The sequence below is a fragment of the Scyliorhinus canicula genome, chromosome 3 (genome assembly GCF_902713615.1).
Source record: "Scyliorhinus canicula chromosome 3, sScyCan1.1, whole genome shotgun sequence".
Taxonomy (NCBI): domain Eukaryota; kingdom Metazoa; phylum Chordata; class Chondrichthyes; order Carcharhiniformes; family Scyliorhinidae; genus Scyliorhinus; species Scyliorhinus canicula.
The window spans coordinates 5454703-5479684 of NC_052148.1; the positions used below are offsets into that span (position 1 = coordinate 5454703).

The window sequence follows — 24982 nt, forward strand, 5'->3', positions numbered from 1 at the left end:
GCCCATCTGAGCAATGATTTGAGATACTTGTAATGATCTTTGTAATGATCAACAACTTGCATTGATAACAGTGCCTTTAATGCAGTAAAATGTCCTGAGGCACTTCAGAACATAGAGCATAGAACAGGGCAGGCACTTCGGCCCTCCATGTTGCGCCGACCTGTGAAACCACTTTCAAGCCCATCTACACTATCCCATTATCATCCATATGTTTATCCAATGACCATTTAAATGCCCTTAATATTGGCGCGTCCACTCCTGTTGCAGGCAGGGCATTCCGCTCCCTAACAATTCTCTGAGTAAAGAAGCTACCTCTGACGTCTGTCCTACATCTATCTCCACTCAATTTAAAGCTATGTCTCCATGTGCTAATCATTATCATCCAAGGAAAAAGTCTCTCACTGTCCACCATATCTAATCCTCTGGTTATCTTGTATGCCTCAATTAAGTCAGCTCTTAGCCTTCTTCTCTCCAACGAAAACAGCCCCAAGTCCCTCAGCCTTCCCTCGTCAGATCTTCCCTCACACCAGGCAACATCCTGGTAAATCTCCTCTGCACCCTTTCCAATGCTTCCATATCCTTCCTATTATGCAGCGACCAGAACTGCACGCACTACTCCAAATGCAGACGCACCAGGGTTATGTACAGCTGCAACACCACCTCATGGCTCCAAAACTCAATCTCCCTATCAAAATAAGCTAACATACCAAATTCTTAATAGCACTACCTACCTGAGTGGCAACTTTCAGTGATCAATGTGCATGGACACCGAGATCTCTCTGCCCATCCACAATATCAAGAATCTTACCATTAGCCCAGTACTCTGTCTTCCTGTTATTCTTTGCAAAATGAATCACCTCACACTTTTCTGCATTAAAGTCCATTTGCCACCTGTCAGCCCAGCTTTGCAGCTTATCTATGTCCATCTGTAACTTGCAACATCCTTCCGCACTGTCCATAACTCCACCGAGCTTAGCGCCATCTGCAGATTTACTCACGCATCCTTCGACGCCCTCCTCCAGGCCATTTATAAAAATGACAAACAGCAGTGGCCCCAAAACAGTTCTTTGTGATACACCACTAGTAACTATCAAATTATTCCTTTCCAGATGATTATAAATCCTATCTCTTCTGAGACTTTCCAAGACATTTCCCACAACAGAGTGAGGCTCACTGGTCTATAGTTACCGGGGTTGTCTCTATTCCCCTTCTTGAACAAGGGGACAACATTTGCTGTCCTCCAACCTACTGGCACTATTCCTGTAGGCAAAGATAACATAAAGATAAAAGCCAAAGGCTCAGCAATCTCTTCCCTGAATTCACAGAGGATTCTAAGATAAATCCCATCAAGCTCAGGGAACTTTATCTGTTTTCATAATTTCCAGAATTGCTACCACCTCCTCCTTATGAACATCAAGCCCTTTAAGTCTAGTAGCCTGTACCACCTTATTCTCCTAAACAACATCGTCCTTTTTCCTGTGTGAATACTGATGACAAATATTCATTTGGAACCTCTCCTCTCTCCTTGGACTCCACGCACAACTTCCCTTGACAGGCCCACCTCTTATCCTAGTCATTCTTTTATTCCTGACATATCTATAGAAAGCTTTAGGGTTATCCTTGATCCTACCTGCCAAAGATTTCTCATGTCCCCACCTGGTTCTTCGTAGCTATCTCTTTAGATCCTTCCTAGTTAACTTGTAACTCCTGAGCGCCCTAACTGAACCTTCACGTCTCATCTTTACATAAGCCTCCTTCTTCCTCTTGACAAGTGATTCAACTACTTGAGTAAACCACTTCCTCCCTGCTTGACAGGCACATAAGAACATAAGAAATAGGAGCAGGAGAAGGCCTCATGGCCCCTCAAGCCTGCCCAACCAGCATGTTTTAATATTTTATCATTTAATTAATAATCCTGTTTGCTCTGATTCCTACCAAAGTGGACAACCTCACATTTGTCAACATGGTATTCCATCTGCCAGACCCTAGTCCATTCACTTAACCCATCCAAATCCCTCTGCAGACTTCCAGTATCCCCTGCACTTTTTGCTGTACCACTCATCTTAGTGTTGTCTGCAAACGTGGACATATTGCCCTTCGTCCCCAACTCCAAATCATTGAAGCAAATTGTGAACAATTGCGGGCCCAGCACTGATCCCTGAGAGAAACCACAAGCTACTGATTGCCAACCAGAGAAGCACCCATTAATGCCCACTCTATGCTTTCTATTAATTAACCAATCCTCTATCCATGCGACTACTTTACATTTAATGCATGCATCTTCATCGTATGCTGCAAACTTTTGTGTGGCACCTTGCCAAATGTTTTCTTGAAATCCAGATATACCACATCCATTAGCTCCCCATTATCTACCGCTTTGGAAGGTCCTCAAAAAATTACACTCAATTAGTAAAGCTCAACCTGCCCTTTATAAACCCATGCTGCATGTGCCCAATGTGACAATTTCCATCCAGACGTCTCACTATTTCTTCTCTGCTGATAGATTCCAGCATCTTCCCTCCTACTGAAGTTAAGCAAACTGGCCTATAATTACCCGCTCTCTGCCTATCCCCTTTTTTAAACAGTGGTGTCACGTTTGTTAATTTCCAATCCGCCGGGACAATCCCAGAGTCCAGTGAATTTTGGTAAATTATCACTTGTGCATTTGCATTTTCCCATGCCATCTCTTTTAGCACTCTGGGATGCATTCCATCTGGGCCAGGAGACCTGTCTACCTTTAGCCCTATGAGCTTGCCCACCACTATCTCCTTCGTGATAACAATCATCTCAATGACCTCACCTGTCATAGCCTCATTTCTATCAGTCACTGCCATGTTGTGTCTTCCACTGTGAAGACCGACCCAAAAAACCTGTTCAGTTCCTCAGCCATTTCCTCAACTCCCATTATTAAATCACCCTTCTCATCCTCTACAGGACAAATATTTACCTGAAAAGTCCCTCGTCACCACATTCCGGCGCCTGTTCACTCTCACAATCTATCTTACTCTTATTTATAGCTTTTTTAGTAGCTTTCTGTTGCCCCCTTATTATTTCCCAGTCCTCTAGTCTCCCACTAATCTTTGCCACTTTGGATGCTTTTTCCTTCAATTTGATACTTTTCCTTATTTCCTTAGATATCCACGGTGGATTTTCCCTCTTTCTACCGTCCTTCCTTTTTGTGGGTATAAACTGTGAATAATCGCTTGGAAGGTTCTCCACTGTTCCTCAACTGTTTCACCATAAAGTCTTTGCTCCCAGTCTACCTTAGCTAGCTCTTCTCTCATCTCATTGTAATCTGCTTTGTTTGAGCACAAAACACTACTGTTTGATTTCACCTTCTCACCCTCCATCTGTATTTTAAATTGTTCCATACTGTTATTGCTCCTTGCGAGAGGATCCGTAACCATGAGATCATTAGTCAATCCTGTCTCATGATACAGGACCAGAACTTGGACTGCTTGTCCACTTGTAGGTTCTATTACATAATGTTACAGGAAACTATCACGGATATATTCTTTAAACTCCTCCTCCAGGCTGCCTTGACCGACCTGGTTAAACAAATCAACACGTAGATTAAAATCCCCCATGATAATGACTGTACCATTTCTACATGCATCAGTTATTTCTTTGTTTATTGCCTGCCCCACCATACTGTTACTATTTGGTGGCCTATAGACTTCTCCTTTCAGTGACTTTTTCAACTTCCTAGTCCAAATTTCCACCTAAATGGATTCAACCTTGTCCTCCATTGCACCAAAACCATCCCTTACTATTGCCCGGATGTCATCCTTAAATAACAGAGCTACACCACCCTTACCATCCACTCAGTCCTTCCGATTAGTTTGATATTTATCACGGACTACTATAAAAGTCGTGAAGGTCTTGCTCACCCCTTCCGAGTCCCTAACTAAGTTCCAATCCCCAACAACCACTTTCCCTATTTTCATCGCTGCCTCCCTTTGTCTGAGCTGCTGTGCAATCAACCTACTGGCCTTTTCCCCATGCTCGTACACCGCTCCCTTTACCTTCCTGAGCTGCTCCACTGCCTTTCCTGTAGTTAACAAACTAAATTCCGCCTGAAGCCTCTGGCGTTCCCTCAACAGCCCTGGCTCTGGACTCTTCACATACTTCCTATCCACTCGTAGGCTCTCTCTTACGAGTCGGACGTTTCTGACCAATCCCGTCCTGTCCCTGTGAGTCCGGATCTAGATCAGCTCCCCTCTCACCACCGCCTTCAGTGCTTCCCAGACCACCGCTGCTGAGACCTCCCCCGTATCGTTCACCTGCAGGTAGTTCAGCATGCACTTGTGGTATTGTGCAAAGCAAATAATGGCATGATGGGAAAACTAGTCAAGTTCCTTGGGACAATGAAATTTAAACTGACTTTGCATAACCTAAGGCACAACAAGCAGCCACGGTCAACTTGACCCGAGAACTTGCTGGCTCTAAACTCGGATAAAAACTCAGTCGTCACACCCCAGAACCGTCTAAATACACAAGATAAGCTAAAAACTTGTCTCTTTCGATACTTAAACAAGTTTGCTCCGTTTCTTAAACATGCGATCAATAGACAAGACAAAGATATGAGACCCCAGTCCTCTAAGGTCAGCAAGGTGACGCCAGTTTTATGATATTGCTTATTTTTTACTTTTGATCAAATTCCTGAGCAAGCTGTATTCATGTTATCTTGATCCTATAATGTATAAATATCGTCTTATTCTTTTGTGATACCGCAGACTTAGAAGGGAACCAGCAATTTGTACTTGACTGCCTTCCGACTCCAAGTCTCAGCCATACTGCTAGCAGTTGTAGTCCGTAAATAAAGCTGAGTTTTGCTTACCTAACGAATCATGTTTGAATCTTTCTATCACAGTCCAGAAGCGGGGAAAATATTGACTACGACACACTTCCTCAATCTCTCGCAGACTACTTCGTCTGCCAAGAGCCCTACATTCAATCTCCAGTGTGGACGCTGCTTATTATCCAAACTGACCTGCAGGTCCACCCAGTGCCGAGCATGGCCCAAGATCATAATTGCCGCATATCCCGTATCCACCACCCTCGCCAACAGGGCCCTGACCACAACAAATAAATCTATCCGGGATACACCTTGTGAACGTGGGAGAAGACAGAAAATTCCCTGGCTCTCGGCTGCCTAAATCTCCACGGATCCACCCACTCCCGCCCCCATCTGCTCCATGAACCCTTTCAGCTCCTTTGCCATTGCTCGCACCTTGCCCGTTCTCGAACATGACCGGTCCACGCCTTGATCAACAAGCATGTTGAAATCCCCACCCATAATCAGCCTGTGCAATTATCCCAGGTTGAGGGTCCCACTGAACTTTGGAAAAGGTTGACAGGGTTTATTGCTGCTGTTCCACGGCATGAAAATACAACAAAACATTTTTCCCCCACAAAAGCCAAGGTAAAAGTGATGTAAAAACAAAAAATGCTGAAAATGCTCAGTAGGTCTGGCAACAGCTGAAGAGGGAGAAAAAAAAGTCATCAGGTTTTTAGCACATGTGAGGTGATTTAAAAAAGTGGGAAGGTCTGTCATAGGGTGGAAGGCAGGAGAAATTAAATGACAAAAGAATAATGAGCAGCTGCTGTCTCAAAGCAGATCCAAGAGAAAAAAGGGTTAAAATCAAAACTTGCAAACGGAAAGGAACCAAAATGGGGCCTGGATAATGATGTAAAATTGTTGAACACGGTGTTGAGTCCAGGATGCTATAAAGCACCTCATCGATAGTTGAGGTGGTGTTTTTCCAGCTGTATTGGAATAATGCTGCTGATCAAGGACAGAGAGACCAACAAGACAGCAAGGCTAAATAAAGGAGATGCAAGCTGAAATGTTGGATACTGACATAAAGCAGAGCAGCTTCACATGTAGGGATAAAGGATTGGGGGTGGGGGAAAGGGATTGAAGTCAGTTACTGCAAAGGGTCACTAAACTCAACAGCAGAAACAGATCAAAAAAATATGTGTGTCACTGGAGAATGAAGTTTGAGGAATATTGCGAGTCAATAAGGTAACATTCCATAAAATACGGGCAGGTTTACTGCGGTTGATTGGGCGGAATTCTCATGAACGCGCTGAAATCGGGATTTCCATCGTAAAGTCGGCGGAGTTTTACGACGGCTCCCGACGGCCCCGTTCCCGACCGATTCCGGGTCCAAAAATGGGCTAGGAGCGCATGGGGAGAATGTGCAAACTTGACATGGACAGTGACCCAGGGCCGGGATTCGAACCCGGCTTATCATAGAACATGGACCATAGAACAGTGCAGCACAGAACAGGCGCTTCGGCCCACAATGTTGTGCCGAGCATTGTCCGAACCCTAGATTAAGCTATCTCACTCCATGTCATTCTGGTGTGCTCCATGTTCCTGTCCAGTAACTACTTGAAGGTTCCTAAAGTGTCCGACTCCACTATCACAGCAGGCAGCCCATTCCACACCCTAACCACTCTCTTCCAAAATTCCCTCCTATATCTCCCACCCTGAATCTTATAGTTATGCCCCCTTGTAACAGCTACATCCACCCAAGGGAATGGTCTCTGAACGTCCACTGTATCTAACCCCATCATCATTTTCTCAACCTCTATTATGTTGCCTCTCATTCTCCTCTGCTCCAAAGAGAAAAGACCTAACTCTTTCAACCTTTCCTCATAAGACATATCCTGCAGACCAGGCAGCATCCTGGTAAATCTCCTTTGCACCCTTTCCAATGCTTCCACATCCTTCCTGTAATGAAATGATCAGAACTGCACACAATGCTCCAAATGTGGTCTCAGCATGGTGAGGAATATTTGCAGCCGAACCCCACGGCTCTTAAACTCAAGCCCCTATTAATAAACGCTAACACATTATAAGCCTTCTTCACAGCTCTATCCACTTGGGTGGCAACCTTCAGAAATCTGTGGACATGAACCCCAAGATCTCTCTGTTCCTCCACATTCCTCACAACCCTGCCATTGACCCTGTAATCCACATTCAAATTTTTTTGACCAAAATGAATCACCTCGCACGTATCAGGGTTAAACTCCATCTGCCATTTTTCAGCCCAGCTCTGCATCGTATCAATGTCATTGATTCAAATCACAAATAGCAGAGGACCCGGCACTGATCCCTGTGGTACACCGCTGGTAACTGGTCTCCAGTCTGAAAATTTTCCATCCATCACCACCCTCTGTCTTGTCAGTGCCGCAGTCCCAGTGCTAGCCACTGTGCCACATGCCGCCCCTTTCACCTTCAGCAAAACGCGATGGGGCAATATTGTTTCAAGTTCTCTAAAACAGACATCACTAGTTGAACTGAAATGATTAGCAATCTGCTGATGTCTCCCAGTAAAGTTACTTGAGACTGTTAAACTATGATAGGTAAATACAAATATGATTGTTATTTCCCTTTATATCGACAAGTTACGTCCAGGTAGTGGGGAAATGGGATGTGGCCAATCATTTCTCTGTGAGGAATAGATAAGGGGTTGGGGTAGCAGGTCCATAAATAAAAGAGGAGGCAAGTTGAAGGAGGTATAAATGAATCAGGGGTTGGGTTATCACTGCTGCCTCACAGCGCCAGAGAACTGGGTTCAATTCCTGCCTCGGTAGATTGTCTGTGTGGCACTTGTACATTCTCTCCGTGTTTTTGGGGTTTCCTCAGAGTCCTCCGATTTCCTCCCACAGTCCAAAGATGTGCACATTAGGTGGATTGGTCATGCTAAATAGTCCCAGATGTTCCGGTTAGGGGGGTGCTTCAGGGATTGGGCAGGGGAGTGGGCCTAATTAGGTTCCTCTTTCAGAGGGTCGGTGCAGACACACAAGGCCAAATAGCCTCCTTCTACACTGTCGGAATTCTGTGGTTTTATAGATTTATCTGGCTGAAGGTGCAGTATGGCCCAGGAATATTGGACACAAGCAGGCTAGCCAATGAAGCCAATAGATACACTTTGCGACAGCAGAAGCAGAGAATCCAGCGGAACATACTAACCCCACACCCCATCCTGAAGGACATTGCGATCTGCTGCACATCACAATATGCAGCATGTGCTTTCCATGTCACTTTGTCCTCTTTTCAATATTTGAAGATAATTGGTAAGGGGGTAGGAAAGACTAATGGAGATTTTTATATACTAAAGACTTACATGTACGCTGGGAGGCTGAGACGTCATCACTTTCCTTCTTGTTTGGGTAGATGGCAGTAAGGGAAACATCATATTTGGTGTTAGGATCCAGGTTATCTAAAACATGGCTTGTCTCTTTGCCATTTATAATCATCTGAAAGAATAGGCAGAAAGCGAAGGTCAAGATACGTTCAGTGCATCAAACCAATTTGTTTTCTGCAAACTGATTCCCTTAATTAAATGGGGAGGTTTGAATTTAATATAACTCAGGGGGCTGCAAGGACCTTAAAATCCATTACCAACCCTTGGCTGCAGCCACCTTCCCAGTGGCATTCCCTCGTGGTCATGTGGAGTATTTCTGGAGAAAATTCAATTGAACGAATGAACTAATTTGGACGGTTTTGTTCATTACACAAATGCTCTTCTTTGAGTGGGCAACTGAGCCCAACATCTCAATACTAAAGAGCATATGGTCTGTGCGGAAAGCAGTTTTCTGATCACCTGCTAGTACAGTAATGCCATTCAGAAAGAATGTGCTGATGTTTCTGCAGGTTACGGTTCAAAGAGCTCATCCCACCCAATTGAGTTTTGGCCAATCTCCAAATATTCCAGCCCTGCCCGTGACTGCCTGTCCATGTTGCGAATGGAAAATACCTGCTGTTTTCAGTGTGATCATGCCGCCTCGACCAACAGAGAATGCAACTCATTAGCAAGTGTGGAAAGGATTACAAGGGTACAATGAAACATCGTTGCTGGAAAGGAGGAACATTTTCATACATATACAGATCTGGCTGACAGCTGTTTTGCTCAAACTCGCATGTTGCAAGGCAAATTTAAAAATCAGCTGGAGCAACACAGAAGCAGAAAGTATGGATATCATCACCTCTTTTTTGTCCCCTCCCCCAGATGGAACCCAGCTGATTCTGTACTGGTCCGCCTCCTCCGATCCATGATCCCAGTCCATCCGGAAACTTTTCCTCGAGATGTCCGAGAAGCGTAGGTTTGATGGTGGTTGAACAACCGCTATTTGAGTAGAATGACACCTTAAATATACCCATGTAGCAGAAAGGTAACAGAATCTGACAGAGTAGAAATGATGAGGGAATGGAGGCCATCTGAGCAATGATTTGAGATACTGATAATGATCGCCAACAACTTGCATTTATAATCGTGCCTTTAATGCAGTAAAATGTGCCGAAGCACTTCAGAACATGGAACATAGAAGAGTACAGGCCCTTCGACTCTTCATGTTGCACTGACCTGTGAAACCACTATCAAGCCCATCTACACTATCCCATTATCATCCGTATGTTTATTCAATGACCATTTAAATGCCCTTCATATTGGCGAGTCCACTCCTGTTGCAGGCAGGGCATTCTGCTCCTTTACTATTCTCTGATTAAAGAAGCTACCTCTGACATCTGTCCTATATCTATCTCCCCTCAATTTAAAGCTTGGTCCCCACGTGCTAATCATTATCATCCGAGGAATAAGGCTCTCACTGTCCACTATATCTAATGCTCTGGTTATCTTGTTTGCCTAAATTAAGTCAGCTCTTAACCTTCTTCTCCCTAACGACAACAGCCTCTAGTCCCTCAGCCTTCCCTCATATGATCTTCCCTCCATACCAGGCAATATCCTGGTAAATCTCCTCTGCCCCCTTTCCAATACTTCCATATCCTTCCGATAATGTGGCGACCAGAACTGCACGCACTACTCCAAATGCAGATGCAACAGAGTTTTGTACAGGTGCAACATGACCTCATGGCTCCGAAACTTAGTCTCTCTACCAATTAAATCTAACATACCAAATTATTAATAGCAAGTTGGAGTGGCAACTTTCAGGGATCTATGTGCATGGACACTGAGATCTCACTGCTCATCCACACTTCCAAGAATCTTACCATTAGCCCAGTACTCTGTCTTCATGTTATTCCTTCCAAAATGAATCACCTCACACTTTTCTGCATTAAACTCCATTTGCCACCTGTCAGCCCAGCTTTCCAGCTTATCTATATCCCTCTGTAACTTGCAACATCCTTCCGCACTATCTACAACTCCACCGATTTTAGTGCCATCTGCAGATTTACTCACCCATCCTTCTATGCCCTGCTCCAGGCCATTTAGAAAAATGACAAACACCAGTGCCCCCAAAACAGTTCTTTGTGGTACACCACTAGCAACTGAACTGCGGCTGAACATTTCCTATAAATTTTGTTTTCTTCCAGCTAGCCAATTTCTGCTAAATTACCCTGAATCCCATGTCTCCGTATCTTCTGCAATGGCCTACAATGGGGAAGCTCATCAAACGCTTTACTGAAATCCATGTACACCAATCAACTGCTTTACCCTCGACCACCTGTTTGGTCACCTTCTCAAAGAACTCAATAAGGTTTGTGAGGCACGACCTACCCTTCACAAAACCGTGTTGACGATCTCGGATCAAATTATTCCTTTCCAGATGATTATAAATCCTATCTGTTATGAACCTTTACAAGACTTTGCCCACAACACTAAGGCTCACCTGTCTATAGTTACCGGGGTTATCTCTGTTCCCCTTCTTGAACAAGGGGACAACATTTACTGTCCTCCAACCTACTGGCACTATTCCTGTAGGCAAAGATAACATAAAGATCAAAGCTCAAGGCTCAGCAATCTCTTCCCTTAATTCACAGAGAATTCTAGGATAAATCCCATCAAGCTCAGGGGACTTATCTGTTTTCACACTTTCCAGAATTGCTAACACCTCCTCCTGATGAACCTCAAGCCCTTTAAATCTAGTAGCCTGTACCACATTATTCTTCTCAACAACATCGTCTTTTTCCTGAGTGAATACGGACGAAAAAGTTTCATTCAGCACCTCTCCTATCTCCTCGGACTCCACGCACAACTTCCCTTGACAGGCCCACCTCTTAGCCGAGTCATTCTTTTATTCCTGATATACCTATAGAAGCTTTAGGTTTATCCTTGATCCTACCTGACAAAGACTTCTCTTGACCCCTCCTGGCTCTTCTTCGCTCTCTCTTTAGATCCTTCCCAGCTAACTTGTAACTCTCGAGCGCCCTAACTGAACCTTCACATCTCATCTTTACATAAGCCTCCTTCTGCCTCGTGACAAGTGATTCAACTACTTTATTAAACCACGGTTCCTTCGCTTGACCACTTCCTCCGTGCCTGACAGGCACATAAGGACATAAGAACATAAGAGCTAGGAGCAGCAGTAGGCCACATGGCCCCTCGAGCCTGCTCCACCATTCAATGAGATCATGGCTGATCTTTTGTGGACTTAGCTCCAGGGGCAGCACGGTCGCATGGTGGTTAGCATAATTGCTTCACAGCTCCATCTACAAGTTTGCTGACGATACGACCATAGTGGGCCGGATCTCGAATAACGACGAGTCCGAATACAGGAGGGAGATAGAGCACCTAGTGGAGTGGTGTAACGACAACAATCTCTCCCTCAATGCCAGCAAAACTAAAGAACTGGTCATCGACTTCAGGAAGCAAAGTACTGTACACACCCCTGTCAGCATCAACGGAGCCGATGTGGAGATGGTTAGCAGTTTCAAATTCCTAGGGGTGCACATCACCAAAAATCTATCCTGGTCCACTCACGTCGACGCGATCACCAAGAATGCACAACAGCGCCTATACTTCCTCAGGAAACTAAGGATATTCGGCATGTCCACATTAACCCTTACCAACTTTTACAGATGCACCATAGAAAGCATCCTATCTGGCTGCATCACAGCCTGGTATGGCAACTGCTCGGCCCAGGACCGCAAGGAACTTCAGAGAGTCGTCACTACCGCCCAGTCCATCACATAAACCTGCCTCCCATCCATTGATTCCATCTACACCTCCCGCTGCCGGGGGAAAGCGGGCAGCATAATCAAGGATCCCTCCCACCCGGCTTACTCACTTTTCCAACCTCTTCCATCGGGCAGGAGATTTCAGAAGTCTGAGAACAATTGTAATTGTATAAGGTGTTAGTGCGGCCACACCTGGAGTATTGTGTTCAGTTTTGGTCTCCTTACTTGAGAAAGGATGTACTGGCGCTGGAGGGTGTGCAGAGGAGATTCACTAGGTTAATCCCAGAATTGAAGGGGTTGGATTATGAGGAGAGGTTGAGTAGACTGGGACTGTACTCGTTGGAATTTAGAAGGATGAGGGGGGATCTTATAGAAACATTTAAAATTATGAAGGAAATAGATAGGATAAATGCGGGCAGGTTGTTTCCACTGGCGGGTGACAGCAGAACTAGGGGGCATAGCCTCAAAATAAGGGGAAGTAGATTTAGAACTGAATTTAGGAGGAACTTCTTCACCCAAAGGGTTGTGAATCTATGGAATTCCTTGCCCAGTGAAGCAGTTGAGGCTCCTTCATTACATGTTTTTAAGGTAAAGATAGATAGTTTTTTGAAGAATAAAGGGATTAAGGGTTATGGTGTTCGGGCCGGAAAGTGGAGCTGAGTCCACAAAAGATCAGCCATGATCTAATTGAATGGCGGAGCAGGCTCGAGGGGCCAGATGGCCTACTCCTGCTCCTAGTTCTTATGTTCTTATGTTCTAACACGCACGAACAAACCAAAAACAGCTTCTTCCCCCCTGTCACCAGACTCCTAAATGACCCTCTTATTTACTGACCTCATTAACACTACACCCTTTATGCTTCAACCGATGCCAATGCTTATGTAGTTACATTGTATATCTTGTGTTGCCCTATTATGTTTTCTCATGTATTTTCTTGAATTCTGTTTAATTCCCTTTTCTAATGATCTGTTGAGCTGCTTGCAGAAAAATAATTTTCACTGTACCTCGGTACACGTGACAATAAACAAATCCAATCCAATCCAGGGTCCCAGGTTCGATCCCCGGCTAGGTCACTGTCTGTGCGGAGTCTGCACGTTCTCCCTGTGTGTGCCTGGGTTTCCTCCGGGTGCTCCGGTTTCCTCCCACAGTCCAAAGATGTGCGGGTTAGGTGGATTGGACAGGCGAGATTGCCCTTAGTGTCCTAAAAAAGAAGGTTAAGGGGGGGCTGTTGGGTTACGGTTTTGGGTGGATACGTGGGCTTGAGTAGGGTGATCATTGCTCGGCACAACATCGCGGGCGGAAGGGCCTGTTCTGTGCTGTACTGTTCTATGTTTCCGGCCTGAACATTAGAACCCTGAATCCCTTTATTCTTCAAAAATCTATCCATCATTCTCTTAAAATCATTTACTGAAGGAGCCTCAACAGATTCAGTGGGCAAGTCATTCCATAGATGCACAACCCTTTGGGTGAAGAAGTTCCACCTAAACTCAGTCCTCAATCTATTTCCCATTATTTTGAAGCTGTGCCCCCTAATTCTGCTTTCACCCGCCAATGGAAAAAACCTGCCGACATCGATCCTCTCTATTCCCTTCATAATTTTATATGTTTCTAGAAGATCCCACCCTCATCCTTCCAAATTCCAACGAGTACAGTCCCAGACTGCGCAACTTCTCCTCGTAATCCAACCCTTCATCTCTGGGATTAACCTAGTGAATCTCCTTTGCACAACCTCCAGTCCGTCCTTTCCCAGGTAAGGGAACCTAAACTGAACACAATACTCCAGGTTTGGCCTCACTGAAACCTTATACAATTGCAGCATATCCTCCCCAGTCTTCAACTCCATCTCTCGAGCAATGAATGACAAAATTCCATTCTCTTTCTTAAACAGCTATCGTAACTGCAAAGCAACATTTTGCGACTCATGCACGAGCACACCCAGTCTCTCTGCACAGCAGCATGTTTTAATATTTTGTCATTTAATTAATAATCTTGTTTGCTATTATTCCTAACAAAGTGGATACCCTCACATTTGTCAAAATTGTATTCCATCTGCCAGACCCTAGTCCATTCACTTAACCTATCCAAATCCCTCTGCAGGCTTCCGGAATCCTCTGCACTTTTTGCTTCACCACTCATCTTAATGTCGTCTGCAGACTTGGACAAATTAATTAACCAATCCTCTATCCATGCTACTACTTTGCCCTTAATGCCATGCATCTTTATCCCTTGCAGCAATCTTTTGTGTGGCATCTTGCCAAAGGTTTTCTGGAAATCCAGATATACCACATCCATTGGCTCCCCATTATCTACCGCTCTGGTAAGGTCCGCAAAAAATTCCCCTCAATTAGTAAGGCACGACCTTGCCCTTTATGAACCCATGCTGCGTCTGACCAATGGGACAATTTCCATCCAGACGTCTCGCTATTTCTTCTTTGATGATAGATTCTAGCATCTTCCCTAAAACTGAAGTTATGCTAACTGATTTATAATTATTGATTTACTGAAGTTAAGCAAACTGGCCTATAATTACCCGCTCTCTGCCTACCTCCTTATTTAAACAGTGGTGTCACGTTTGCTAATTTCCAATCCGCCGGGACCACCCCAGAGTCTAGTGAAATTTGTTAAATTATCACTAGTGCATTTACAATTTCCCTAGCCATCCCTTTTAGCATTCTGTGATGCATTCCATCAGGGCCAGGAGACTTGTCTACCTTTCGTCCCATGAGCTTGCCCACCACTATCTCCTTCGTGATAACAATCATCACAAGGTCTTCACCTGTCATAGCCTCATTTCTATCAGTCAATGGCATGTTATTTGTGTCTTCCACTGTGAAGACAGACCCAATAAATCTGTTCAGTTCCTCGGCCATTTCCTCAACTCCCATTATTAAATCACCCTTCTCATCCTCTACAGGAAAAATATTTACCTGAAAAGCCCCTCGTCACCACATTCCGGCACCTGTTCACTCTCACAATCTATCTTACTCTTCATTATAGCTTTTGTAGTAGATTTCTGTAGCCCCCTAAAGATTTCCCAGTGCTCCAGTCTCCCACTAATCTTTCCCACTTTGGATGTTTTTTCCTTCAGATATCCATGGTCAATTTTCCCTCTTTCTTCTGTCCTTCCTTTTTGTCGGTATAAACTGTGAAAAATCGCTTGGAAGGTTCTCCACTGTTCCTCAACTTTTTCACCATAAAGTCTTTGCTCCCAGTCTACCTCAGCTAGCTCTTCTCTCATCCCATTGTAATCTGCTTTGTTTGAGCACAAAACACTACTGTTTGTGTTCACCTTCTCACCCTCCATCTGTATTTTAAATTCCACCATATTGTGATCGCTCCTTCCGAGAGGATCCCGAACGATGAGATCATTAGTCAATCCTGTCTCATGATACAGGACCAGATCTAGGACCGCTTGTTCCCTTGTAGGTTCTATTACATACCGTTCTCGGAAACTATCACGCATACTTTCTATCAACTCCTCCGCCAGGCTGCACGAGGGGACATAGCTTTAAATTGAGGGGAGATAGATATAGGAAAGATGTCAGAGGTTGGTTCTTTATTCAGAGAGTAGGAAGGGCGTAGAATGCCCAGCCTGCAACAGTAGTGCAGTCGCCAACACTAAACACATTCAAATGGTCATTGGATAGGCATATGGACGATAAGGGAATAGTGTAGATGGGCTTTAGAGGGGATTCACAGGTCAGCGCAACATCGAGGGCCGAAGGGCCTGTACTGCGCTATAATGTTCTATGTTCTATATAGTTACATTGTAGAACACAGAACATAGAACATAGAACACTACAGCGCAGTACGGGCCCTTCGGCCCTCGATGTTGCGCCGACCTGTGAAACCATCTGAAGCCTATTTGACCTACACTATTCCATTTTCATTCATATGTCTATCCAGTGACCACTTAAATGCCCTTAAAGTTGGCGAGTCTACTACTGTTGCAGGCAGGGCGTTCCACACCCCTACTACTCTCTGAGTAAAGAAACTGCCTCTGACATCTGTCCTATATCTACCACCCCTCAATTTAAAGCTATGTCCCCTCGTGTTGGTCATCACCATCTGAGGAAAAAGACTCTCACTGTCCACCCTATCTAACCCTCTGACTATCTTATATGTCTCTATTAAGTCACCTCTCAGCCTTCTCCTCTCTAACGAAAACAACTTCAAGTCCCTGAGCCTTTCCTCGTAAGACCTTCCCTCCATACCAGGCAACATCCTCGTAAATCTCCTCTGAACCCTTTCCAAAGCTTCCACATCCTTCCTATAATGTGGTGACCAAAACTGCATGCAATACTCCAGGTGCGGCCGCACCAGAGTTATGTACAGCTGCAGCATGACCTTGTGGCTCCGAAACTCAATCCCCCTGCTGATAAAGGCTAGCACACCATATGCCTTCTTAACAGCCCGATTAACCTGGGTGGCAACTTTCAGGGATTTATGTACCTGGATGCTGAGAACTCTCTGTTCATCTACACTACCAAGAATCTTGCCATTAGCCCAGTACTCTGCATTCCTGTTACTTCTTCCAAAGTGAACCACCTCACACTTTTCCGCATTAAACTCCATCTGCCACCTCTCAGCCCAGATCTGCAGCTTATCTATGTCCCTCTGTATCCTATAACATCCTTCAGCACTATCCACAACTCCACCGACCTTCGTGACATCTGCAAATTTACTAACCCATCCTTCTACACCCTCTTCCAGGTCATTTATAAAAATGACAAACAGCAGTGGCCCCAAAACAGATCCTTGCGGTACACCACTAGTAACTGAACTCCAGGATGAACATTTGCCATCAACCACCACCCTCTGTCTTCTTTCAGCTAGCAAATTACTGATCCAAACCGCTATTGTATATCTTGTGTTGCGCTATTATGTATTTTCTGGTATTTTCTTGAATTTTGTCTAATTTCCCTTTCTTATCATGTACTGAATGATCTGTTGAGCTGCTTGCAGAAAAACACTTTTCACTGTACCTCGGTACATGTGACAATAAACAAATCCAATCCAATCAAATCCAAAAGAAAATTCCCTGGCTCTCGGCTGCCTAAATCTCCACGGATCCACCAGCCCCCATCTGCTCCATGAACCCTTTCAGCTCCTTTGCCATTGCTGGCACCTTGCCCGTTCTCGAACATGACCGGTCCACGCCTTGATCAACAAGCATGTTGAAATCCCCACCCATATTCAGCCTGAGCGATCATCCCAGGTAGAGGGTCCCACTGAACTCTGGGAAAGGTTGACAGGGTTTATTGCTGCTGTTGCACAGTATGAAAATTCAACAAAATATTTTTACCCCACAAAAGACAAGGTAAAAGTGATGTAAAAACAAAAAATGCTGAAAATGCTCAGCTGGTCTGGCAACACCTGAAGAGGAGAAAAAAAGTCATCAGGTTTTAAGCAGATGGGAGGTGATTTAAAAAAGTGGGAAGGTCTGTCACAGGGTGGAAGGCAGGAGAAATTAAATGACAAAAGAGTTGTCCATGTGGGGAATGGGACAAGATGTGGCCAGAGGAGGCGTGAATCGCAGAATAATGAGCAGCTGCTGTCTCAAAGCAGAAACAAGAGAAAAAAGGGTTAAAATCAAAACTTGCAAACGGAAAGGAACCAAAATGGGGCCTGGATAATGATGTAAAATTGTTGAACACGGTGTTGAGTCCAGGATGCTATAAAGCACCTCATGGAAAGTTGAGGTAGTGTTTTTCCAGCTCTATTGGAATAATGCTGCTGATCAAGGACAGAGAGACCAACAAGACAGCAAGGCTAAATAAAGGAGATGCAAGCTGAAATGTTGGATACTGACATAAAGCAGAGCGGCTTCACATGTAGGGGTAAAGGATTGGGGGTGGGGGAAAGGGATTGAAGTAAGTTACTGCAAAGGGTCACTAAACTCAACAGCAGAAACAGATCAAAAAAATATGTGTTTCACTGGAGAATGGAGTTTGAGGAATATTGCGAGTCAGTAGGGTAACATTCCATAAAATACGGGCAGGTTTACTGCGGTTGATTATCTTTTCCATGTCACCTTTGTAAAAAAATTTAAGAGTACCCAATTACTGTTTTTTTCCAATTCAGGGGGAATTTAGCGTGGCCAATCCACCTAACGTGCACATTAAAGTTACTTGAGACTGTTAAAATATGTTAGATAGATAAAAATATGACTGTTATTCACCTTTGTAAAGACAGGTTATGGCCAGGTAGTGGGGAAATGGGTTGAGTCCAATCATTTTTCTGTGAGGAATAGATAAGGGGTTGGGGTAGCGGGTCCATAATTAAAAGAGGAGGCAAGTTGAGGGAGGCATAGATTAATCAGGGGTTGGGTTATGACTGCTGCCTCACAGCGCCAGAGAACTGGGTTCAATTCCTGCCTCGGTAGGTTGTCTGTGTGGCGCTTGTACGTTCTCTCCGTGTCTTTGTGGGTTTCCTCTGGGTCCTCCGATTTCCTCCCACAATCCAAAGATGTGCACATTAGGTGGAGTGGTCAGGCTAAATAGTCCCAGATGTGCCGGTTAGGGGGTGTTTCAGGGATTGGGCAGGGGAGTGGGCCTATTTCGGTTGCTATTTCAGAGGGTCGGTGCAGACCCACAAGGCCAAATAGCCTCCTTCTCCACTGTCGGAATTCTGTGGTTTTATAGATTTATCTGGCTGAAGGTGCTGTGTGGCCCAGGAATATTGGACACAAGCAGGCTAGCCAATGAAGCCAATAGATACACTTTGCTACAGCAGAAGCAGAGAATCCAGCGGAACATACTAATCCAATCCCACACCCCATCCTGAAGGACATTGTGATCTGCTGCACATCACAATATGCAGCATGTGCTTTCCATGTCACTTTGCCCTCTTTTCAATATTTGAAGATAATTGAAAAGACTAATGGAGAATTTTATCTATTGAAGACTTACCTGTACGCTGGGAGCCTAAGAGGCCATCACTTTCCACCTTGTCTGGGTAGATGGCAGTAAGGGACACATCATACAAGGTGTCAGGATCCAGGTTATCTAAAACCTGGCTTGTCTCATTGCCATTTATAATCATCTGGAAGAATAGGCATAAAACAAAGGTCAAGATATGTTCAGTGCATGAAACCAATTTGTTTTCTGCAAACTGATTCCCTTAATTAAATGGGGATGTTTGAATTTGATATCACTCAGGGGCTGCAAGGACCTTAAAATCCTTGACCAACACTTGGAGGCAGCCAACTTTCCCAGTGGCATTCCCTCGTGGTCATGTGGAGTATTTCTGCAGAGTATTAAATTGAAGGAATAAACTAATTTGGACTGTTTTGTTCATTGCCCAAATGCTCTTCTTTGAGTTGGCAGCTGGGCCCAACATCTCAATACTAAAGAGCATATGGTCCGTGCGGTAAGCAGTTTTCTGATCACCTTCTAGTACAGTAATGCCATTCAGAAAGAATGTGCTGATGTTTCTGCAGGTTACGGTTCAAAGAGCTCATCCCACCCAATTGAGTTTTGGCCAATCTCCAAATATTCCAGTCCTGCCCGTGACTTTGCATGTCCCTGTTGGGAATGGAAAATACCTGCTGTTTTCAGTGTGATCATGCCACCACGGCCAACAGAGAATGCAACTCATTAGCAATTGTGGAAAGGATTACAAGGAAACAATGAACATTGTTCCTGGAAAGGAGGAACATTTTCATACATATACAGATCTGGCTGATAGCGGTTTTGCTTCACACTCGCATGTTGCAAGGCAAATTTAAAAATCTGCTGGAGCTACACAGAAGCAGAAAGTATGGATTTCATCACCTCTTTTTTGTCCCCTCCTGCAGATGGAACCCAGCTGAATCTGAACTGATCCGCCTCCTCCCGTCCATGATCCCAGTGCATCTGGAAACTGTACCCCTTGACGTCCGAGAAGCGTAGATGTAATGGTGTTGGGACAGTCACTGTGTGAGAAGAATGAGACCATAAATGTACACATGGAGCAGAAAGGTAACAGAATGTGACAGAGTAGAAATGATGAGGGAAGGGAGGCCACCTAAGCAAAGATCTGTGATAATGGTGCTGATCACCAGCAACTTGCAATCTCTCGACCAATAAAAGCTAAATAAGAAGTGTTACAACACCAGGTTAAAGTCCAACAGTTTTGTTTCAAACACGAGCTTTCGGAGCACTGCACCTCCCAAAGCTAACACACCGTACGCCTTCTTCATAACCCTATCAACCTGGGTGGCAACTTTCAGGGATCTATGTGCATGGACACCGAGATCTCTCCGCTCATCCACACGACCAAGAACCTTACCATTAGCCCAGTACTCTGTCTTCCTGTTATTCCTTCCAAAATGAATCACCTCACACTTTTCTGCATTAAAGTCCATTTGCCACCTCTCAGTCCAGCTCTGCAGGTTATACTGTTCCTCTGTAACTTGTAATATCCTTCCGCACTGTCCACAGCTCCACCGACTTAAGTGTCATCTGCAAATATACTCACCCATCCTTTTACGACCTCCTCCAGGTCATTTATAAAAATGGCAAACAGCAGTGGCCCCAAAACAGATCCTTGTGGTCCACCACTCACAACTGAACTCCAGGCTGAACATTTCCATCACCCATCACCCTTTGCCTACTTCCAGCTAGCCAATTTCTGATCCAAACTGCTAAAACCTCTGAATCCTATGCCTCCGTATTTTCTGCAATAGCCTATGGTGATCCATATCAAATGTATACTGAAATTCATATACACCACATCAACTGCTTTACACTCATCCACCTGTTTTGTCACCTTTTCAAAGAACTCAGTAAGTTTTGTGAGGCACAACCTACCCTTCACAAAACGGTATTGACTATCTCTAATCAAATTATTCCTTTCCAGATGATTATAAATCCTATATCTTATGAACCTTTCCAAGACTTTGCCCACAACAAAAGTAAGGCACACTGGTCTATCATTACTAGGGTTGTCTCTCCTCCCCTTCTTGAACATGGGGGCAACATTTGCTGTCTTCCAGTCTTCTGGCACTATTTCTATAGACAAAGATAATGGAAGATCAAAGCCAAAGGCTCAGCAATCTCTCCCCTTACTTCACAGAGAATCCGTGGATAAATCCCATCCGGCCCAGGGGACTTACCTATTTTCACACTTTCCAGAATTGTTAACACCTCCTCCTCATGAACCTCAAGCCCTTCTCGTCTAATAGCCTGTATCTCAATATTCTTCTCAACAACATGGTCTTTTTCATGTGTGAATATTGACGAAAAATATTCATTTCGCACCTCTTCTATCTCCTCGGACTCCACGCACAACTTCCCGTGACAGGCCCTCCTCTTACCCTAGTCATTCTTTTATTCCTGACATACCAATAGGAAGCTTCATGGTTGTCTTTGATCATCCCTGCCAAAGATTTCTCAAGTCCAATCCAGGCTCTTCTCAGCTCTCTCTTTAGGTCCTTCCTTGCTAACTTATAACTCTCGAGTGCCCCAACTGAACCTTCACGTATTATCTTTACATAAGCCTCCTTCTTCCTCTTGACAAGTGATTCAACTACTTTCATAAACCACGGTGCCCTCGCTCGACCACTTCCTCACTGCCTGACAGGTACATAAGAACATAAGATCATAAGAACTAGGAGCAGGAATAGGCCACCTGGCCCCTCGAGCCTGCTCTGCCATTCAATGAGATCATGTTCGATTTTTTTTGTGTGGTATCAGCTCCACTTTTCGGCCCTAACACCATAACCCGTAATCCCTTTATTCTTCAAAAAACTATCTATCTTTATCTTAATAATATTTATTGATGAAGCTTCAACTGCTTCACTGGACAAGGAATTCCATAGATGCACAACCCTTTGGGTGGAGACGTTCCTACTAAACTCAAACCTCAATATATTTCCCCTTATTTTGAGGCTATGCCCCCTAGTTCTGCTTTCACCCGCCAGTGAAAACAACCTTCCCGCATTTATCCTATCTATTCCCTTCATAATTTTACATGTTTATATCAGATCCCGCCTGATCCTTCTAAATTCCAATGAGTACAGTCCCAATCTACTCAACCGCTCCTCGTAATCCAACCCCTTCAGCTCTGGGATTAACCTCGTGAATCTCCTCTGCACGCCCTCCAGCACCAGTACGTCCTTTCTCAGGTAAGGTGACCAAAACTGAACATAATACTCCAGGTGTAGCCTCACTAACACCTTATACAATTGCAGCATAACCTCCCTGGTCTTAAACTCCATCCCTCCAGCAATGAAGGACAAAATTCCATTTGCCTCCTTAATCACCTGTTGCACCTGTAAACCACCTTTCTGTGACTCATGCACGAGCACACCCAGGTCTCTCTGCACAGCAGCATGCTTTAATATATTATCATATAAATAATAATCCTGTTTGCTGTTATTCCTACCAAAATGGATAACCTCACATTGTTAACATTGTATTCCATCTGCCAGACCCTAGCCCATTCACTTAACCTATCCAAATCCCTCTGCAGACTTCCGGTATCCTCTGCACTTTTTGCTTGCTCCTACTTTACCCTAAATGCCAAGCATCTTTACCTTATGCAGCAATCTTTTGTGTGGCACCTCATCAAAGGCTTTCTGGAAATCCAGATATACCACATCCATTGGCGTCGCGTTATCTACCTCACTAGTAACTTCCTCAAAGAATTCCACTAAATTAGTAAGGCATGACCTGCCCTTTATAAACCCATGCTGCATCTGCCCAATGGGACAATTTCCATCTAGACGTCTCGCTATTTCTTCTTTGATGATAGATTCCAGCATCTTCCCTTATACCGAAGTTGAGCTAACTGGCCAATAATTACCCGCTCTCTGCCTACCTCCTTTTTTAAATAGTGGTGCCACGTTTGTAAATTCCAATCCGCCAGGACCACCCCAGAGTCTAACCTTTAGCCCCATTAGCTTGCCCATAACTATCTCCTTTGTGATAACAATCATCTCAAGGTCCTCACCTGTCATTGCCTCATTTCTATCAGTCACTGGATGTTGTGTGTGACTTCCACCGTGAAGACCGACCCAAAAGCCTGTTCAGTTCCTCAGCCATTTCCTCATCTCCCATTAATAAATCTCCCTTCTCATCCTCTACAGGACAGATATTTACCTTTGCCACTCTTTTTTTTCTATATATTTTCAGAAACATTTACTACTTGTTTTTATATTCTGAGCACGTTTACTCTCATAATCTATTTTACTCATCTTTATAGTTTTTTTAGTAGCTTTCTGCAGCCCCCTAAAGATTTCCCAGTCCTCTAGTCTCCCACTAATCCTTGCCACTTTGTGTGCTTTTTCTTTGAATTTGATTCTTTCCCTTATTTCCTTAGGTATCCATGGTCGACTTTCCCTCTTTCTCCCATCCTTCCTTTTTGTTGGTATAAACCTTTACTGAGCACCGTGAAAAATCGCTTGGCAGGTTCTCCACTGTTCATCAATGGTTTCACCATAAAGTCATTGCTCCCAGTCTACTTTCGCTAGCTCTTCTTTCATCCCATTGTAATCTGCTTTGTTTGAGCACAAAACACGAGTCTTTGATTTCACCTTCTCACCCTCCATCTGTATTTTAGGGGCTTTTCACTAGGGGCTTTCCACAGTAACTTCATTGAAGCCGACTCGTGACAATAAGTGATTTTCATTTTAAATTCATCCATATTGTGATCGCTCCTTCCGAGATGATCCCTAATTATCAGATCATTAGTCAATCCTCTCTCGTTACACAGAACCAGACCTAGGACCGCTTGTTCCCTTGTAAGACCATAAGACCATAAGACATAGGAGTGGAAGTAAGGCCATTCGGCCCATCGAGTCCACTCCGCCATTCAATCATGGCTGATGGGCATTTCAACTCCACCTACCAGCATTCTCCCCGTAGCCCTTAATTCCTCGCGACATCAAGAATTTATCTATCTCTGCCTTGAAGCCATTTAGCGTCCCAGCCTCCACTGCACTCCGCGGCAATGAATTCCACAGGCCCACCACTCTCTGGCTGAAGAAATGTCTCCGCATTTCTGTTCTGAATTTACCCCCTCTAATTCTAAGGCCGTGCCCACGGGTCCTCGTCTCCTCGCCTAACGGAAACAGTTTCTTTGCGTCCACCCTTTCTAAGCCATGTATTATCTTGTAAGTTTCTATTAGATCGCCCCTTAACCTTCTAAACTCCAATGAATACAATCCCAGGATCCTCAGCCGTTCATCATATGTTAGACCCGCCATTCCAGGGATCATCCGTGTGAATCTCCGCTGGACACGCTCCAGTGCCAGTCTGTCCTTCCTGAGATGTGGGGCCCAAAACTGGACACAGTACTCCAAATGGGGCCTAACCAGAGCCTTATAAAGGCTCAGTAGCACATCGCTGCTTTTATATTCCAACCCTCTTGAGATAAATGACAACATTGCATTTGCTTTCTTAATCACAGATTCAACCTGCATGTTTACCTTTAGAGAATCCTCGACTAGCACTCCCAGATCCCTTTGTACTTTGGCATTATGAATTTTCTCACCGTTTAGAAAGTAGTCTATGCTTGGATTCTTTTTTCCAAAGTGCAAGACCTCACATTTTCTCACGTTGAATTGCATCTGCCATTTCCTGCACCACTCTCCCAAACTGTCTAGATCCTTCTGCAGCCTCCCCACTTCCTCAGCACTACCTGCCTGACCACCTAACTTCGTATCATCGGCAAACTTCGCTAGAATGCCCCCAGTCCCTTCATCCAGATCATTAATATATATGGTGAACAGCTGCGGCCCCAACACTGAACCCTGTGGGACACCGCTGGTCACCGGCTGCCATTCCGAAAAAGAACCTTTTATCCCAACTCTCTGCCTTCTGTCAGACAGCCAATCCTCAACCCATGCCAGTAGCTCACCTCGAACACCATGGGCCCTCACCTTACTCAGCAGCCTCCTGTGTGGCACCTTATCAAAGGCCTTTTGGAAATCCAGATAGACCACGTCCACTGGGTTTCCCTGGTCTAACCTACTTGTCACCTCCTCAAAGAATTCTAACAGGTTCGTCAGGCATGACCTCCCCTTACTAAATCCATGTTGACTTGTTCTAATCCGACCCTGCTCTT

The 24982-nt window shown here is 44.6% G+C and overlaps 1 protein-coding gene across 1 annotated transcript in view; it reads right to left on the reverse strand.

The window, feature by feature from the left end:
• Positions 1 to 24982, reverse strand: part of LOC119963790 — a 1053439-nt gene that overhangs the window by 758768 nt on the left and 269689 nt on the right. The window contains exons 44-47 of the mRNA XM_038793076.1: positions 19708 to 19847; positions 18844 to 18976; positions 9004 to 9143; positions 8142 to 8274 (exon numbers count right to left, since the gene is read on the reverse strand). Of these exons, the coding sequence (XP_038649004.1) occupies positions 8142 to 8274; positions 9004 to 9143; positions 18844 to 18976; positions 19708 to 19847 (546 nt within the window). The remainder of the gene's footprint in view (positions 1 to 8141; positions 8275 to 9003; positions 9144 to 18843; positions 18977 to 19707; positions 19848 to 24982) is intronic.